The sequence below is a fragment of the Aotus nancymaae genome, unplaced genomic scaffold (assembly GCF_030222135.1).
Source record: "Aotus nancymaae isolate 86718 unplaced genomic scaffold, 86718_ANA_hifiasm-v0.15.2.pri h1tg000057l, whole genome shotgun sequence".
Classification (NCBI taxonomy): Eukaryota; Metazoa; Chordata; class Mammalia; order Primates; family Aotidae; genus Aotus; species Aotus nancymaae.
In genome coordinates this window covers 70,780,801-70,800,636 of record NW_026988471.1, presented here as the reverse complement: position 1 = coordinate 70,800,636, position 19,836 = coordinate 70,780,801, and the positions used below count along the sequence as shown (strand labels likewise).

The following is a 19,836-nucleotide window of genomic DNA, read 5'->3' as shown; positions in this document are numbered from 1 at the left end:
ATGACTTTTTCTTAAGCTAGGTCTTTTGTCAAACATATTGTTCATTAATAGAAATACACTGTTATGTAAGCAGTAACTAAATCATCCTTTTACATTACTCAGTTGAAATGAGGTAGTTCCAAGCAAACTGATTGCCAAAGTTGCCCTACCATACAGAAATTCTGAAATCGGGGGGTGACCTCATGAAATCATGCGAGAACCTAATTACTAAACCACCACCTATAGTTTCATTATCAAAGATTGGTTATGAAAAAGAATGGACAAGGAAGAAGGAATACCCACTTGACCATGACTTGCAAAGAGTTTCAAGAAAGAGAACATAATCAAAAGTAACCAATCATGTAAAAAGTCAAGTAAGACTAACTTAAGAAGAAAATACTTTAAAAAATCAAGTTTGGTAACAACCCAATGGGGGTACATCAACATCATTTTCAGGAAGGTGGTAGAAGAAAGAAGCCAAAATACATTGAGTTCAATGGGAAATTAAGATGTAGAAGTAGGTGGTTCTTTCTAGATGCTCTGCTCTAAAAAGAAGGAGAAAAGACAGGAGCTAGAGAGATTTCAAGGTCAAAGGGATATTGTTTTCAATGGGAAAGACTTGGTCAAATTTTATGTTTGTAAAGTCAAATATAAGCTGGCAGACAAGGGAGATCCTAGATTTACTCTGGGAAATAAAAACGAAAGCAAGGACATCCAGTGAGAAATGGGCTAGGTGATGTAGAAGGGGGAAAAGGCTAATTTTACATCTGGTTAGAAAAGAGTAAAGGAAGGAGACTTCTAATATATTGGGAGCAGTACTGACAGCCCACTTGAGATCAAATTCAATGAACTCCTTAGACAGAATCATAATTGATTAAGTTTTCCTTAGAGACAACAGGATAGGAAAAAAAAGAGGGCAACGAGGGTGCTACAATTAGAATGGTAAAAGGGATACCCTTATAGTGCTCTATTTAAATAATCATACTGGCAAGGTGATTTCTTGCTTTACCTCTCTGAATCAACAAACCCCTTGAGAGCAGGAGCTATGTACTTTCTTTTGTCTACCCTTTTTTAACATTCTGTTATGAACAGTGCCCAACAGAATGGATATGACAAATATCTGTTGAGTGACTAAAGCATTCTTTTTCACTAGACATTTCCTTATTTGTTTCAACTTAAATTTCATAAATTCTATTAAGACTTCTTCTTTAATTCATGGCTGGCTGCTTAGAAGCATCCACAAAGCAAGTTCCACAAATAGCAGCTAGTTAATAAATAATTTATATCTGACGAGGCAACATGATCAGAATAACCTTTCAAGAATCATTTCCACTAATCTGGCAGATTCTAATTATCAATAATCCATTCTCTATAAATTACAAAGATCAAAATCTTACCCACATCTAATTAAGTTGACTTTTCCCACCCCTGCTCTATTACACTGATTTTCTACTTTTCTTCTTAGATGTATCTCTGAAACCTCCAACTACTATCTTGTGTTGTGTAACTTTCCTTCCCATTCAAACAATCCTGCGTTACCTTCACTCATCCGGAAGGCCTCTTCACCTTTTGCTGGTTCTGTCACAATAGCTTTTTCTGATGGCAGAGTTTTCCCAATTCTAACTCTCTTGGTTGGAGTTTTAGCTTTAAAAAGAAAGTCTTAATTTACTGCTCTAGTAACAGTATTTATATTGTTTTAATCATATGATACTGTCTGAATAACAATTTCAACATTATAATTTTTTTTGCAAAATATACCCAAATTTGGGTGGGAAGCCTACTGCTAATATAAATAGAAGAATTCTATTTAAGAATATTCAAGAACAGAAAATCAAACACTGCATATTCTCACTCATAGGCGAGTGTTGAACAATGAGAACAAGTGGACACAGGAAGGGGAGCACTACACACTAGGGTCTGTTGGGGGGAAATAGGGGAGGGACAGCAGCGGGTGGGGAGGTAGGGAGAGATAACATGGGGAGAAATGCCAGATATAGGTGAAGGGGAGGAAGGCAGCAAATCACACTGCCACGTGTGTACCTATGCAACAATCTTGCATGTCCTTCACATGTACCCCAAAACCTAAAATGCAATAGAAAAAAAAAAAAGAATATTCAGTTTAATCTAAACATTTCCTTTTGTTCCCAGTTACCATTTTTCAAACAACTATGCTTTTCTATCTTCTTTTCCCAGAGTGTTCTATGAATGTTTTTCTGATTTGTTCCATAAGCCTGTGGGACCTTCCTAGTATTTTGTTCTAAGTTGAGTTAAATCTTTTGAAAGGTTTTTTTTCTTTTCTTCTTTTTGGAGACAAAGTGTCTCATTCACTGTTACCAAGGCTGGAGCGCAGTGGCACGACCATGGCTTACACAACTTTGACCTTCTGGGCTCAAGTGATCTCTCGCCTTAGTCTCCTAAGCATCTGGGACCACATATCCATGTCACTGTCCCTGGCTCATTTTATAATTTTTTTGTAGAGAGAAGAGTCTTGCTAGGTTGCCCAGACTGGTGTCGAACTCCTGGCCTCAAGCGATTCTCCTACCCTGGCCTCCCTAAGTGCAGTGCTGAGACAATAAGTATGAGCCACAATGTTGGGCCTCAAGATTTTCTTAATGGAAATTATTTTTATCTCCCTCAAGTTCAGAAAGTGAGCTGCCCTACTATTCTGTATCATTACAATATTACTTTAAAACAAAACAGTTCCTTTATAAATTGTTCTAAATCCTAAGTCTAAGTAAAAACTGGGAGGCAATCTGATGTAAATATTCTTCTATTTATCAAAAGTTGTCTTTTCCCCACAATACAAATGTATCATTTTCATTCCAATTCTAATTTGGCTACTTTAGTTTGTTTTCTTTTTGTCATTCTTTCTTGAAGCATAACTTGGAGTAAGTTCTGCTGTATAACTACAAAACTAAAACTTGTATACAGTTCTTTGGAAAATTTATTGTTGACTGTAACTGTCTGTTGGCTTCTGATATCAATACTGGGTGAAATTATTGGTAATGCCACAACATGTATTATAAAATTAATTTTAAATGAAATCTCCTCATAAATCAGAAAGATTACTATTCCAAGTATCTACCTGTTAAGCGTCTTTCAATCACGGTTTTTAAATCTTCTTCCGTAACATTCTCATTTACTGGAGCCACTTGGGACACGGCTTCAAATTTTGTCTTTTTTGTGTCCACAGATCTCTTCTTTCTATTCCCTTTTTTATCTGTGGGACTGTCATTTTTGCTTTGTGCTAACTCAACTTTTAAATCATTATCTCCATCCTCCTCCTCTCCAACTTCATCAACAGTAACAAAATTAAGTTCTTCTTTAAGGTTGTTAAAATCAGCCAGAGAGTCTTCATCCTCTTCAGTTACTTCATCCAAAGTCACTAAATGCAAATCACTACTGTCATCTTGTATTTCATCTACAGTAACTAAAGTAGAAGGGTCTTCAGGCATCTGAGAAGAAATGAAGCCAATAGAATCCCTTACAGTATCTCCTTCATTTCCTTTTGTATTTAAAGTGGCAAAAGTTATGTCTGCTGACTCATTCAAAGGTAGCTCTTCCACTTCTCCAATTTCATCCACAGTTACCAAGCGTTCCTGTTTGAGAAGATCTTGTTCTTCAGCCACTGACAGAACAGTAACATCTTTAGGTTCACTGTGGGAAATGCAATCATCTTGGTCAATTAATTCATCTAATGTAAAAAGTGAATTTGAATTTTTTACCATTTCTTCCATATTTAGTTCTTCTTCATCAATTACTTCATCCACAGTGACTAGAGCTTGTGCTAGATGTGCGGCTGCATCTTCTTCTTCCCCAATCTCATCCAATGTTACAAAAGATAGTTCTCCCTCAACACCACGAGGGGCTGAAGTTTTCCCCTTTTTCTTCTTTAAGTTAAGTTCAGAGAACGGAACATTTCTGAGAGCTTCTTTCTTTTTTCCCTTTAGTGGATTCTGCTTGGCTTGAGAAGGATTCACTTCTTCTATAACCTCATCCACAGTAACAAATTCATCCAAATTAAATGGAAATAATGGTTCCTGTTGGAAAGTTAAAAATCATAGTATTGTAAACAAACTTTGAACACTGCCTAGATTCCAAATAGTCACAATACATGTGCATGCAGATCACCTGGGAGAATTTCAGTGCCAATTAAGTTCTCAAAAGGCTAAAATTAAGAGTTGTTTTTTTTTTTAAGCCCCATAAATGACTTAGCTATAATTCACAAAGTATAAGCCAAAGGTAAAATCCTAACAATATCAACCTAATTCCACTTCTTAAATTCAGTAAGATTACATTTTCTAAATGATGAGTTTTGAAGTATGACACATAAAAATATTACATTTAAAGCATTTGTCAAACAATATAAAGGATTTACTGTTCCACATGTCAAACATCTAACAAGTGTTCTAGGAGACTTACTGGACCTCTAAAAGCACCTCAAATATAGTTAGAAAGTAAACAGCTAATTGACTGTTCCATTTATCACTGTATATTGGTTACACATTAATTAACTATAGAATATGTATTTTAATAAATGGTTACATTTTGAGAAAGTTGTATGGAAAAGTTATTAAGACTCAATATCTAATATAATTGTTTTTGAAAACAAAGTATCTGTAATTTTTAAAATACTTCCAATAGTAAAGAAGATAAATTCTTACCAGGGCTCCTGCACATTTAGTATGTTATCAGTGATCAACTGCTATTATATATAACAATGACATTAGAATACAAATCTTGTAATTTCTAGGGAGAATTATCTGCAAGCAGTTGTAGTATCAACTTAACAAAGCAAAATGAAGTAGCCACAATTCTTATTACTGCTTTAAACCAATAACATTTCTCCTTGCCCCAACAACAGAGGCACAAATTCATCCCCTACCAGGTAATAAAAGTAAAATGACTGAAACAATATTCTATGAATGGTAAAAATCTGAAATACTCAACAACCAAACATAAAATATGTTTGTTTGGCAACAGAATGTGGTACCAGAAAAGTAAATCTTAGAGACCATCCACCATTCACTTAAGGTTAAATTAGAGCCAAAAGAATAACCCGTTTTAACAAAATTAGGATGAATCAAGTCAAATGTCAGTCATTCTCCTTTACATATATGATTTTTTTTCTGTGTCTACAACCTATTCCTGTCAGTATGAGATTGGAGGTATTTTCCTACTCTACTCTCTTTCTGTCCCCATATAACATTTTGCTCCTTCACCAAGAACACAAGGTGTTTAGGCTAACTCAAGGTCAAAAAGTAAATTAATGGTAGGATTAGAGGTAAATTAAAAATAAAACATCTTATCCCTATCCCTTGCTCTATACCTCTAACTCTCTAACATTTGTATTAACTATTATAAGGCAGGCACAAGTTCTAAGATAGATGCACTGTGCTATGGAGCGATGAAAAAAAAGGGTTACGGTCCGTGATCTACTTTTTACCTCTTTAGATTTGGAACTTCTACCAGCGGCACTTTTAGAATTCTTAGTGTTTTGTCCAGCCAAAGTCTGAAATAATAAATAAGAAATACAGAAAAACAGAATTTACAACCAAATTAAATGGTATTAAAAAAAACCCAGAAATCATTACCAAAATACAGTCAATTATGCAAATATTTAACACATATACAAAACTAAATCAACAGTCATTAAACAGTATAGGCACAGTCTCTACAAGTTGTAGTTAAATTCAGTTTTACTGATCTTTTCGTCTCACAATGTCTATAGTTGGGCAATCAGTGACCTGACAGAAGAAGGTTCAATTTAAGAGAGGAAACAGTTTCCCATTCAGAAGCAAAGTAGTAAATCACCTTAGGAGATTCACTGCAGACTTTTTTTTTTTTAAATCAGTTATTTCTGACCAAAGTTTTTCCAAATAATGCTTTTCAAACCTGTCAATAAATTATAAACTCAAGCTTAACACTCTAAACGTATACTGGCTTAAACAATGGAATCATGTAAGAAAAGAAAATGCGAGCTTCTGGGGTGGAGTGAGGAGATGAAAGTATGAAACAAAATTACATCTCCTACTCCATAGCTACACCAGCGGAGCTAATAATCACTTCAAAGACACACTGTGCCATTCTTCCTACCCTCCTCACCTTATTGTTGCTGTCATCCCGCTTCATGATGGAAGGTCTAGCTTCTGTTTCCTGAGATTGTTTTGTTATATCCTTGTAATCCAGTTTAGAAAGCTTGCCTTGCAGGGCTGAGATCTTTCCACTGCCTCCTCTGGTAAAACTGCTCTGAGTGGGTTTCAATTTACTGCTGTTTTCTGCCAAGCCTGACCTGGCACTTGTAGGTTTAAGTAGAGCAAATTCCTTAACCGAAAGTTTCTTTTCAGCATTTATTTGATCTCTAAGTGCAGATTTTAGAAAACTTTTCTGATTTTCAGTTTTCGAAGCTGTAGCTTTTGCCTTAGGAGAAGAGACTACAACAGCCTTGATGCTTGATTTATTGCTAGATACATTGGATACTGCTAGAATACTAGTCTTACTAGTTTCATCAGGATTATTAGCCTGACCCACTCCTTTATTTGGGTATGCCTTGAATAAAGTATTTTCTGCAGGCTTTTCTTTCACTGATGACATAATCTTTTCCACCTTTTCTGCAACCATCCTACCTTCATTCTTTTCAGCCTTCTCTGTTCCTATTTGAAGATCCATTCTGGTTTCCTTAGTATTAAATTCATTCTCCTCCTTTTCATCCATGTTACTTTTTTTTTCAGAAATACTCTTTTTGCCCACTGTCTTCTCATCCCCAGTGGAAACTCCTGGTACTAATGTCACAATACAAGCTGATGGCAATATTTCTGAAACAGTTTCAGGTTTTTCTACTTCGGCTATAGCTTCCACCACAGACTGTGTAACTCCAGAAAAGAAATCTTCTGCTTCAGATGGAGATTCTTCTGTAACTCCTTTGATGTTCCTTTCTTCTATAAACACACTGTCAGATGGTAACAATGCTGTTTCAGGGTTAATAATTCCTGCGTCTTTCTCCTCCAAGTCACTGTTATACACCTGCTGATTTAAAGCACACTCCTCGGCATTTTCAGTGAATAGTTCAATACTGGCTGGAGTGGATGCTACAAGAGGAATTTCTTCTTTGACCTCCTCCCCTTGAATTTCAACCTCCAATGTTTCAATAGCAAAGTCAGAATCACATGCTGCTTTTTCAGGTTCTTCCTCACAAGGCTCCTCCTGCTGTACCAAAATTTCTGTTTGCATGTTGGGTGTACTTTCTTCTTCAAGCTCATTAGGTTTAACAGAGGGACTATCAGTTGCTGTTTGGACCTCACTTTCATCAACTGGATTGTTTTTCAAGCCAGGGCTAAAAGTATTTAAAAACAAACAAAAAGAACACAAACAAAAACACAAACAAAAATCAAACTATGATGAGAATTCAACCATTATAAATAATCCTGTTGATGCCAATTGTTAAGACTTCCTGATGCATTAGTAATAAGCACTGGGAAATCCAACCAATCAGCATTAGAATGATTAAGATGTTTTGATGCAAATATGTAATATAAATTATGCTGTTGATATGTTCCTTTGGCACTCATGATTATAGCCAATATCTTCCTTCCTGTGTCAAGTTAACGCCTAACACTGAAAGGCCAAATGTAAATTTTAGATACTTCAGATATTATCAGGTCTTATTCCCAACAGTGGTAACTGAAATAAAATATATGTGTACAATTTTACAATGAAACTAATGATCCATGCACTATGATTTAAAATTAAGTGATAAAAAGAATATAAACAGAAATTGGTGGGGAGAAGAGACCAATATTGTACATCATAACACCTATTTTTACTTTTATGGATGTAGAATATTTTTTTAATTACCCAAGAACTGTATTATTAATAATACTTAAAAGAAAACTTTTTTCAAAGTATTCTTTGTATACTCTATTAAAGATGTAAAGTTAGTGACAAAACCTGATACAACCACCTTACGTGAACATACAGTCTTATTATAAATATTTGCTTTTGGCTATAAGAAGAAATAAGTTAAAAAAATAAACCTTCCCAATTAGAGAGAACAATGTATAATTCTAATATTTAACTTAAATGTTTAAGTAATATTATTTAGAAGAAATGGAGGAAATGCATGGCTAAGTTATAAAACTCATCTTATTTCATCATGATCTTTCCAAATCTAAAGTATATGAAAAGTATGTGATTCTATAATTCCAGTACTTTCACTGAGGTAGATACAGAGTAAGTTATTTTTATATTAATATTCTACAAATCAGAGGTTACTTTGAAGGACAAGGAAACCCTTAGCTTCCAAAAACAACACTCAACATGTTATCAATGCAAATTAAAATTTACCAAATATATTCACATAATGAGAAGCAGCAGGTTGGAGAAAGACACCGGAAAGTGATCCTATCATATCAATACGTGATTATTAACAAGTATTGACCTTCTTCTCCTAATTTTTAGGAAGGAGAGGATGAATCATCCCTTTTGACTTGCTTCTTAAAGGGTGCCCATGTACCCTTTAGTTAACACAAGATGATATATATCTATGTGCTCAAACAGTAATCATATTTAAGAAGTTTAGAGTAAGTCATGCTACAACATCAGGGTCTTAAATCATTGAACTAAACTAGTCTTCCTTCAAGCCCCAAAGATTACATCCTGAGGAGAAAACTTTTCTACCAGATTAAAGAAATATCTCTTGACCATAAACCTTAATGAATATTCTATTCATTTTGGAAGTTATTCTTTGCATGCTAAAATGGTTTTTATTTGAAATAATCATATCCCTTTTATTCAAAATATCAACGGCTAATTTTAATGGTTTCAAATTTTTACAATTCAAAATAAAATTTTTGGCAAAGCACAACAGTGAAAAGAAAGAGTAGTGACATTCACAGTTACAGCAGGTACATGAATATTATTTCTCAAAACAAGCTTTTGTCTTTAAATTACAAGACTCATTTCCAATAATGAAGAATATATTCAAATTCCTGCCTCATTACTATACTACGTATTAACCCTACATAAAAGCTTTAGAAACTTAGGGCTATGTAAAAACATCTATGGGGCTAGGATAACAATGGAGACCTTGATTTCTGGTTCGAGCATATAGCGAGACTTTTCCCTTTACCATATTTAAAATTTTTCAATAAAAAATTATCTTTTATACAATCTGAACCATTATGCAGTTCCATACTTGAAACAGAGAACTCAGGTCTACTCAGAAAATTATTTAGTTCCACATTTGTCCTTGTGTGCTAGTCTTATTAAATCACAGTGTTTTATTTAGAGAAGTCATTTACCAAAACTAGTATATGCTTTCTGACTAATATGGGGGAAAGCCTCAGTATTGATCAAGATAGTCTGAAAAGACAATTTGAAATGTCAAATGACATTAACACCAAAGTTAAACAACCACTTTGTAAAGATCAAATGAAAACACAAGTCATATTCTGGGAAATACAACATAAAAGGATTCCAGAAAGGCATTTGAGATACAGATATCACATTTGCCACTCCTCCCTCCTGCCCCCATACACCAATAATACCAGAATTTCACAGCCTTCAGAAAAAGCAAGCAATAAAAGCTGGGCATGAGAACAAACATAAAAACTGAAATACAAATATCTTGAGAAACTTTAGACTGGGACTTCATAATACTAAAGATTAGAGTTTATTTCAGAGACCAACTGGGTACTTCCTAACATTAATGAATTAGAAAAATTTCATCTAGCATTTTTATTTGTGGCCTTAATCACATGGTAAATAAAATCTGTTTCCATCTCAACAGGATGAATACAGACATAATGTGAAGTATTAAATTATGAATGTACCCACGTAAAATTTCCTCTAAACAGTATTTAAATAGTTTACATTAGTTATAAACAAAAGCACCATATTCATGATGAACTGACAATCACAAGTGCTTTAAAACAAAACAAAACAAAACAAAACAAAACAAAACAAAACAAACAACTGCATGTAGTACCAGCTACACAGGAAGCTGAGGTGGGAAAAGAGCTTGAGCTCAGGAGTTCAAGGCCAGCCTGAGCAACACAGCAAGACCCTGTCTTTAAAAAAAAAAAAACACAACCAAAACAACAAATAGTATTTTCTCAGCCATCAGTGTACTCTAAAAGAAACGTTTAGTATTCTGGACCTATCCCACATCCTTTTCTCTAACGTAAGTAAAAAAAAAAAAAAAAAAAAGGGAGGGGGAGGAATTAAGTTTTTGGTGCTGATTTTAAAAATTAATTTTATGAGGTTGAACATTATCTGTAAATTCATGAAGAAATATATTCAATTTTAAAAGCTTTGTCTAAAGAGAGAACAATAACCAACTGCTACTGCTATAGACAACAACTTTTCATGCAGACCTCAAAAAAACTTTGTAAAATGAAATAAAATGGGTTTTGCCACAGAGTTACCGTGACCAATCTTTAGGTCTATGTATACTACTACATAGGCACCGTTTATTAAGCCCTTCATGGGCTTTCACATCACACACACTCCTGGTGGTATTATTTCTTAGGTATGTGAATGTAATTGGTATGATGACATACAACTTTAAAAACCCTGTGCTGACACAAAGAGCAAACCTATTGCTTAAAGTTACTGATATATTTTAATGTACTCATCATCTTTATCAACTAAAATACCTGATTTTATGAAAATTAAATACTTAGAAGAAAAATCAGTAAGACATTGTTTTTCAGCGATCTTAAAATCAGTACATCAAATAAACACTTTTCCATATTTAAACACTTTTCATATTTAAACACTTTCAAACTGCTGTTTCAAACAAATATATGCTCTTACAACAAGGACTAACAAATACTGATAAATCAATTAGTATACAGGAGTAAAAAGAAATATTCTAAATCAGTGATTCACATGAAGAGCAACGAAAGGCAAGTCATTAATTGGTGAAACAAGGGTGGTGATAAGGAGGACATCCATCGGAATAAGAAAGTTATTAAGGAGAGGGTGTACTTTATGTGGTCAAAACAAGGCTGTAAATCACCAGTTTGTGGAGACTTTGGAGAACAAGCTTTAATTCCTCTGATAACGCAAAACCATATATATAAGTTTTCTGGCCAAATATGTATTTGCCCCCACCCAGTTGTTTTTTAAAAAGTTCAAAATACACACTGAAATTAAGTAACTTTAAAAGGTTAAAATTTTACTATCATGTTTTAGAAGAGAAAAACTTAACAAAAACAATGTAATTACTGTTCATGGAGTTGAGTTGAGAGTCTTAAAACTTTTCTAAAGTGATGTTTATTTAATTCAAACTGTTTATATATGCAGTTACTCTAAATATTCCGTAAGTACTTGAATGAGAGTAAATAAACAAAAAACAACAAACACAACTTCTAGGTCAGGCAGAATTCCAAAAGAAAACTATAACAAGCCCATACGTACACAAAACAAACATGTAGAATAGAAACTTTTTACTCCATGTGAGCCATAACTATAAAATACAGCAATGAAATTCAGAAACGAAATGCTATATAAAAGTGTTAGTAAACATAAAGCAACATACCTTTCTTTTTCTAAGTCTGGGTCTTGCTCGGTTTGCACCTGTAACATAATCAGCATTTTATTAAGAGGCTATTCCACTGGATTTGAAATATTTAACTATCAAAGCAATGTTTTTAGTTAAAATTTAAGCTCAAAAAAGAAAAAAACAAAAAACAAAAAAAACGCTTGAAAAATGTACCAAAGCAGCTAGTGAAGTGTTTACATTACTACCAGGTTCTAGAATGTTTTCTAAGTAGATAAAAACCTCCAAATTAGGTCACACACAATAATTTATATGAAGCAATTAATGAGAAAAATAAGTTTCCTTAATAGTGACATACATAAGAAACTTTTTTTGACTTTAGAAGTCTGGAAATACTATCTTTTGCCTAGAATAAAATCAATAAATGTTAAATATCAACATCTTCTTTGTGGTATTATTTTAAAAGACTTCTATTATAAGAGAGATCAGCCGACTAAAAAAGTTTCCTATTCAAAATACCTAGAAATGCTGGACAAAATTGAACAAGAATCCTTTTAAGGATCTGTCTGATATCTGATAAATATTTTAAATATTTATCTGATATGTGGGCCCCAAGAAAGCAATATTCGAGAGTCCCAAAAAGGGCAAGAATTAAAAATCTGTCCTTACATGCCAAGCACTGTCCTAGCTACTTGGGATGCATCGGTGAACAAAATGGCAAAAATATCTGCCATTTAGAGCTTATACATACTAGAAGGAAGCCTTTTCTGAGAACTCATGCATTCTCTGGGTAGAAACTTTCTTTCTAGAAAGATTTTGTAAGACTAAAAACTGAAAACAGTACTTTAAGGAAATTCAATGGGTCTAGAGAGGATTCCTGGCATAGGTGTTGGGAGTCCCACAGTAAAGACTTCCTTTACTGGGATATCTAGTTATTCCAGTAAAGGGATTATCAAGTCTAGTTAATATCCTAATGATATTGCCAAAATTAAAAATGATGGTTTATAAGTCCCAATCACAGAGAGTATTTATTAGCAGCTTTCCATTCAGGAGAAGAGTTTATTAGAGGGGGGTAAAAAAAAAATCTATATGATATCAGTGGAACACTACATCAGATACCTATATTGGTCAACCTGCTTCCTTATTCACAAAAGAATAACAGAAAAACAAACGCACAAAAGTGAACAACATAAGCATATAAAACCAACTAAAGAAAAGATATTTCAGACAACTGAAATATCTTTTCTTTAGTTGGTTTTATATGCTTATGTTTTTAAAAGTGCCTTTTAAAAAACTCAAAAGAACATCCTCATAAAAATTCAAGAGAATATAGCATCTATGAAATCAGTACTGATGTTATTTCCAGAAAAATAGAATATTAAAAACTGAAGGGAATAAATCAAAAAATAGTAATAGAAAAACTTCCCTGGGGCCGGGCATAGTGGCTCACGTCTGTAATCCCAGCACTTTGGGAGACTGAAGTGGGCAGATCACGATGTCAGGAGTTCCAGATGAACGTGCCCAGCATGGTAAACCTCCATCTCTACTAAAAATACGAAAACTAGCCGGGCACGGTGGCGCACGCCTGTAGTCCCAGCTACTTGGGAGGCTGAGGCAGGAGAATTGCTTGAACCTGGCAGGTGGAGGTTGCAGTGAGCCAAGATCGCACCACTGCACTCCAGCCTGGGCAACAGAGCAAGACTTAATCTTGGAGAAGAAAAGGAAAACAAAACAAAACAAAACAAACTTCCCTTATGTGGGGGGAAAAAAAAAACCTACCTCAGCTTTAGATTTTATAAAAATCATTCTGCTCTAAGCAGGATGTGGGAAATGAGTCCCAAACCAAGAAAAAACCTTACTCACCGGACTAGCAATACCAGCCCTATCTTTGGAAATTCCTGAATCATCAAATATGTCCCTAAAGCCTTTGATCTTCTGTCTGAACATCTCTTCTCCTTGATATTTTCTTAGAGCTTGCTCTCTTACTTCTATCAGGTCTCTCATATAACTCTTCTGCTGGGGGACTACCACTTTAAGATACACATCCCTCATATTAATCAGTCTCTTTTTTACCTTATTTATTCACAGTCGTTTTACCACTTGTATCTGTTTATAGTCTATGTCCTCCACTAAAATATAATCCTCAAGAACAAAGATATTGAAACAGCGTTCATCATGGTATTCCAACCCCTAAAATAGTGTTGTTAGCATAGAGAAAAAGAATTAGATAAATACTAGTTTAGGGCCAGGCACAGTGGCTCACACCTGTAATTCCAAAACTTGGGAAGGCCCAGGCTGCAGGCTCACTTTAGGCCAGAAGTTTGAGACCAGCCTGGGGAACACAGTGAGACCCCATCTACACAAACATAAAAAAATCAAAAATAAAATAAAATAAAATAAAAATAGCCGGGCATGGTGGCATGCACCTATAGTCTACTCTGGAGGCTTAAGTGAGAGGATCACTTAAGCTCAGGAGTCAAGGCTGCTGTGAGCCATGATTGCACCATGGCACTCCAGCCCAAGTGACAGGAAAAATAACCTAAGAACAGAATTTTACATGTAGACAATCAATCAATGAAATACATAAGAGCAAAATAAAGTCAGTTTCAAACATCCAGAGACTCAGAAAATGTACTGCCTACACAGACTTTCTGGGGGTAAAAAAAAAAATTTGAGAATGTACTCTAGCAAACAGAAAAACAATCTGTGATGTGACAGATAAAGAATCCAAGAAAAAGCAGACATAACTCAGAAAAACAACGAAAAAAAAAAAAACCAAGATGTATAACTGGTTGACAAAACAAATGGTCATAAATTAAGAGTCGCAAAAATAGCTCTGAAAGGAGATTCCATTAAGTTACAGATAATCAAGCAACATGAAGACTGCCATTTTTTTCTCCCTTTCAACAAAATACATACCCTAAACCATATAAGAAAGCCATAAACTTATGAAAACAAAAATGTGGCAGCTCTTTGAGAAATGACTGGAAATATAAGAAACTCACCTGTGAGTGTAGAGGTTATGAACACATATTACACATATTCGCTTCTTTATAAACCCCCCATTCTTATTATTACTTAATTCTGAAGTAAATATCTTCATAATAATGATATCAAAAATGCAGATACTAGTTTTCAGTATTTAGAGTGGAGTGCTACATGCTTCGTACACAAGCTAACTATAGATGATACTGAAATAAAGATCACACATACTACATAAGAAGTAACATTTCAGGTTAACAAAAACCACAGATGTTGAAGAGAGAATAATAAAGAGTTGATTTACTAACTCATTTTAAATAGCAGTCAATTGAAAACTGTTATAAATAAGTCAAATGTGTTACCCAACTTAAGCTATACAAATAAAGTTCTGGGTAAGAGCTTAGGAAGTGAAGTATCAATTCAGGCAGAAGTTTATGTAAACTTTCACTTGTTTAATTTTCTTTATCTCTAAGAATTCGGGACTGTATTTCTGGAATAAAGATTACAGTCAGTGTTTAATTTTGAACTTAGTTGAACACAGTAACAACTTGAAAAATATAAATCACAAAAATTTTAAAATGCATTCTCTGCTGGGAAATAGCTAAAAACATTTATATTTTTTTCTGAAATTATCAGCTGAAATGAGCCACTCATTTGTGTTGAAGCTGATACCTATCATAATACATTTATTTACAGATACTCTATTTAATTTGGATTTAGATGATGAAATTGCCTTTTTCTTTACATAGTGCAAGATTTTTAACACATTAACAAAAAACATATGGACACTAGATATAAGGTCCTATTATATACCTCTGCTATCGGCATGCAATGGAATAGAAGGAGAAAATATCTGAGTTCAAATTTAATGCTTTCAAAGGTGGACTATTCATAGCTCTCCTACATGTACTACTGTGTAAGCCAAGAATCTATGAAATCTTATGTCGTAACACAAAAACAGTTTGTAATAAATATAACTGAAACAAAAATAAACAAAATTCTTTCTACCCAGAGGAAGCCAAAATGGATTCAAATTTACACTGCTTTATAAACTATGAAAATTGGAATATTGATTGCAAAACAAATAGTAAAAATCATCTCTAAACACAGAAATAGTTCACTGCCTGAGAATGACCTTTATGTTTTCTGTATTTTCTAAAAGCACAAAAGCTGACACAAGAGAAATCTTACCTCTGGTAAGTCTATCTTTGGAGATAATGTACAGGTCAATATATGGTCACCAATGTTTTGTGGATTTTGTTTCAGAAAGCTGTACATTGACTGAGCAGATTCAGGACTATCTAACTGAAGAATCGCCTTAGGAGAAGATTAAAAAGTTATGAATAGTTCTTTAAAAAAATTAAAATTAGAATAACCACATAATCCAAAAATTCCACTTTTTAGTATATACCTAAAAGGAATGAAAGCCAAGATTTGAACATGTATTTGTACACCCATGTTCAAAGAAGCATTATTCATAACAGACCAAAGGCAGAAGCAACCCAACTGTCCATCAATGGATGAGTGGATATCAAAATGTGTTATATGCGTAAAACAGTATTACTTGGCTTTAAAAGGGAAGAAAAATCTGACACATGCTGCAACATGGATGAACCTTGAAAACATTATGCTAAGTGACATGAGCCAGTCACAAAAAAGCAAATACAATTCCACATGCATGAAGTAACTAGAGTAAATTTATAAAAACAGAAATAATGGTTGACAAGGGCTGAATTAATGGTAAGTTATTGTCAAAAGGATAGAAAGCTTCAGTTCCAGAAGATGAAAATGGAAATGGATGGTGGTGATGGCTGCACAACGTGAAGGCGTTTAATATCACTGAACTAACATGGTTAAAATGTTAAATCTGTGTCTCACAAATGGTAAAATCTGTGCATTTTACTAAAATAAAAATGATAATTCTTTAAAAGTTTGGAATGTATTTTTCTTTCAGGTTTCAGATGTGATTACAAAGGTAAGGTTAATCCTTATTTCAAGGAAACAAGAGAAAACAATCCTTAAAAGATAAAGGCAAGGCAAAACTGAAGAGAATGACAGGTTTTTTTTAAATGAGCTTTAGACGTTTGCAAGAAAGTTGAGAATTCCTATGTGTCATCTGTTGTGCCCCACCTTCCATTCTGTCACACTATTCATCATTCTATGTCACACTATTTATCATATTCCATTCTATGCTCTATTTATCAGTTAGAAGCATATCAAAGAAATTATCTAGTTGTTGGTTAATTAAATGCTCTTTATGAAGTAAATATTGTCCACTTTCATATAAACCCCTGCCTTTCTAGGTAATATATGGCTGATAAAAATTTAATTTTAATGAACATAGAGCTGAAATACATATTAAATACAGAAGGCATACCAAATGTAAATGGAGAAATAATTTTTGTTTCTTAAAGAGGCCAAATCAAAAAATTAAGGAATGATTATTTTATTTTTGAGACAGAGTCTCACTACGTCACCCAGACTAGAGTGTAGTGTCGTGAACACAGCTCACTACACCCACCAACTCCTGAGCGCAAGCCATCCTCCTGCTTCAGCCTCCCCAGCAGCTGGGACCACAGGTACATACGACCCTGCCCAGCTAATTTTTAAACATTTTGTAGAGACAGCATCCCACTATGTTGCCCAGGCTGGTCTCGAACTTCTGGGCTCAAGCAATCCCCTCACCTCAGCTTTCCAAAGTGTTGGGATTACAGGTGTGAGCCACTGTACCCAGCAATTATTTTATTTATACCCCCTCTTTCCATATAAACAAACAAATAGACCTAATTCAAGTGTTTCATAGCTGGAAGGGACTTAAAGAAATATTAGGTAATTGGTGGCTGATGCCTGTAATCCCAGCACTTTGGGAGGCTGAGGTGGGCGGATCATGAGGTCAGGAGTTCAAGACCAGCCTAGCCAAAAATGTTGAAACCCCATCTGTACTAAAACTACAAAAATCAGCTGGGCATGGTGGCATGTGCCTGTAATCCCAGTTACTCAGGAGGCTGAGGCAGGATAATCACTTGAACCCGGGGGGTGGCGGCTGCAGTGAGCCGAGATTACGCCACTGTTCTCCAGCCTGGGTGAGAGTGAGACTCCATCTCAAAAAAAAAAAAAAGAAAAAAAAATTAGGTATACCCCTTTCGTTTTACAAGTAAGTGTAAACCAACTTAGCCAAGACCATAAAGATAGTTAAGATCAGAGCCAAAGGAACTCAGGTCTAAACTCACCAAAAGGATAATGCTATCTACACTGTATTACCTTTCCCTCCTTGTGTAAGTCTTATTTCTCCTTAAAAACTAGAACTTCTGAAAAGGAGATCATCTCTTCTTTCTTGGCACAGTCCAGAAGAAAATATTCTAGTTTATCATAATTCTGCAAAGTGGCTCAGTAATGTTTATAGGTGCTTCAGATCAGAAGCTGAGTTAGAAGTTGCACATCTTAAGAACATAGGGTTATTATATATTCTCTATAGAACGCATAGCTAAATTACCAGGGAACTTGGTACCTTGTTTTTATTACTTATGAATACATGGTGATCCACTTTTCCAAACTGAAGTCCAACACAAAGTACACACTGAAGTCCATCTTCTGGTAAATTATCAAGATGTACAAATCGATCATAAATTGTATCTATGTTTGCCTGTAGTTTTTTTTTTTTAAGAGACAGCATAGAAAAAAAAAAAACCACAGATGAAGCAATAAACAGTAAAACAGATTAACATTAACTTAGTATTACAGAGGTCAGATGATGTCCTCTCCCAAGAGTAAGACAATGACTACAAGGGGGATGATAGTGGGCTCTTAATTTTACATACACATAATCAGCAAAAAGATGTACTAAAATGGGCAGTACAGTATTTCTACTATCAACATAACATTTACCCAAAATATCCTCAGGCAGGATATTGACCTATTAGACCACTTAGTATGCAATCCAGTAGCCGAAAAATTTTTCGCATCAAAGACTACAATAACCGTTTATTTTTGTTTGTTTTTTTTTTTTTTTTTTTTTTTTTGAGACGGAGTCTCGCTCTTGTTACCCAGGCTGGAGTGCAATGGCGCGATCTCGGCTCACCGCAACCTCCGCCTCCTGGGTTCAGGCAATTCTCCTGCCTCAGCCTCCTGAGTAGCTGGGATTACAGGCACGCACCACCGTGCCCAGCTAATTTTTTTGTATTAATAGAGACGGGGTTTCACAATGTTGACCAGGATGGTCTCGATCTCTCGACCTCGTGATCCACCTGCCTCGGCCTCCCAAAGTGCTGGGATTACAGGCTTGAGCCACCGCGCCCAGCCTATTTTTGTATTTTTACCAAGAAGACCCATCTGACATCACCTCAATATCTTAAAATTACTTCTAAAGTTTTAATTCCTAAAAGGTGAACAAATAAAACAATCAATGTTTCCATCAATTAAATAAGTATACAAGAGCAGTTACATGCAAAACTCACCTCTGGGTCATTTTCTTTTACCAAGGTTGTAAATATAGCTTCCTAAAAAGCCAAAATAGATAAAGGTTGATGGTATAAGCTCTTTCTCATACATGTACTTACTTAGTTAAGATGTATAATATGACAATCTATACAAATATGCATTAAAGTATTTCACAAAATTAAGAAGCAGCAAAAGTTATGTTCTTTCCAAAAATCTTTCTCTCTCCTAAACAAATCTCATCCTAACCCATACAATTCTTCTTATTCCCCTAAGAACATAAAAGACTAATAAGGCAGTACCATTTAGGAAAGACATTCAAATTCACATATAAGAAATAAAGAGATTTAATTTAGACAACAGAAGAGAATTCACACTACAAGTTAACTAAGCAAAGTAGGAGATGAGGAAGAACAGAGATGTAGGCAAATAAGACAGCACAGTGCATAAAGGTACAGATTTGGTGCTACTGAATTATGAAGAGATCAAGAACATCACGAAACTAGGATATCAAAGCAGGCAGAGGACAACTAATAGAAGGCTCTGTGTGCAGGCAAAGGAACTTGGACATTATCTTCTTTTTTTTTTTAAGACAGAGTCTCGCTCTGTCGCCAGGCTGCGGTGCAGTGGCACAATCTCAGTTCACTGCAACGTCCGCTTTCCAGGTTCAAGCAATTCTCCTGCCTCAGTCTCCCGAATACCTGGGATTACAGGCATCCAACACCATGCCCAGCTACTTTTTGCATTTTTAGTGGAGAAGGGGTTTCACCATGTTGGCCAGAATGGTCTCAATCTCCTGACCTCGTGATCCGCACGCCTTGGCCTCCCAAAATATAGATGTGAGCCACTGTGCCCAGCTGACTTGATCTTACAAGACTGAGGATCCTAACTTTTTTTCTTATTGATACTACTAACATGTATAAAACAATCTTACCAAT

The 19,836-nt window shown here is 34.8% G+C and overlaps 1 protein-coding gene across 3 annotated transcripts in view; it reads right to left on the bottom strand.

The window, feature by feature from the left end:
• Positions 1-19,836, bottom strand: part of ZNF638 (zinc finger protein 638) — an 88,860-nt gene that overhangs the window by 4,515 nt on the left and 64,509 nt on the right. For all 3 annotated transcript variants that reach the window (XM_012475638.3, XM_021670729.2, XM_064364230.1), the window contains 9 exons: positions 18,919-18,960; positions 17,973-18,107; positions 15,656-15,781; positions 11,522-11,559; positions 6,085-7,312; positions 5,426-5,491; positions 3,065-4,019; positions 2,020-2,061; positions 1,519-1,623 (listed from right to left, as the gene is read on the bottom strand). In XM_012475638.3, the coding sequence (XP_012331061.1) occupies positions 1,519-1,623; positions 2,020-2,061; positions 3,065-4,019; positions 5,426-5,491; positions 6,085-7,312; positions 11,522-11,559; positions 15,656-15,781; positions 17,973-18,107; positions 18,919-18,960 (2,737 nt within the window). The remainder of the gene's footprint in view (positions 1-1,518; positions 1,624-2,019; positions 2,062-3,064; positions 4,020-5,425; positions 5,492-6,084; positions 7,313-11,521; positions 11,560-15,655; positions 15,782-17,972; positions 18,108-18,918; positions 18,961-19,836) is intronic.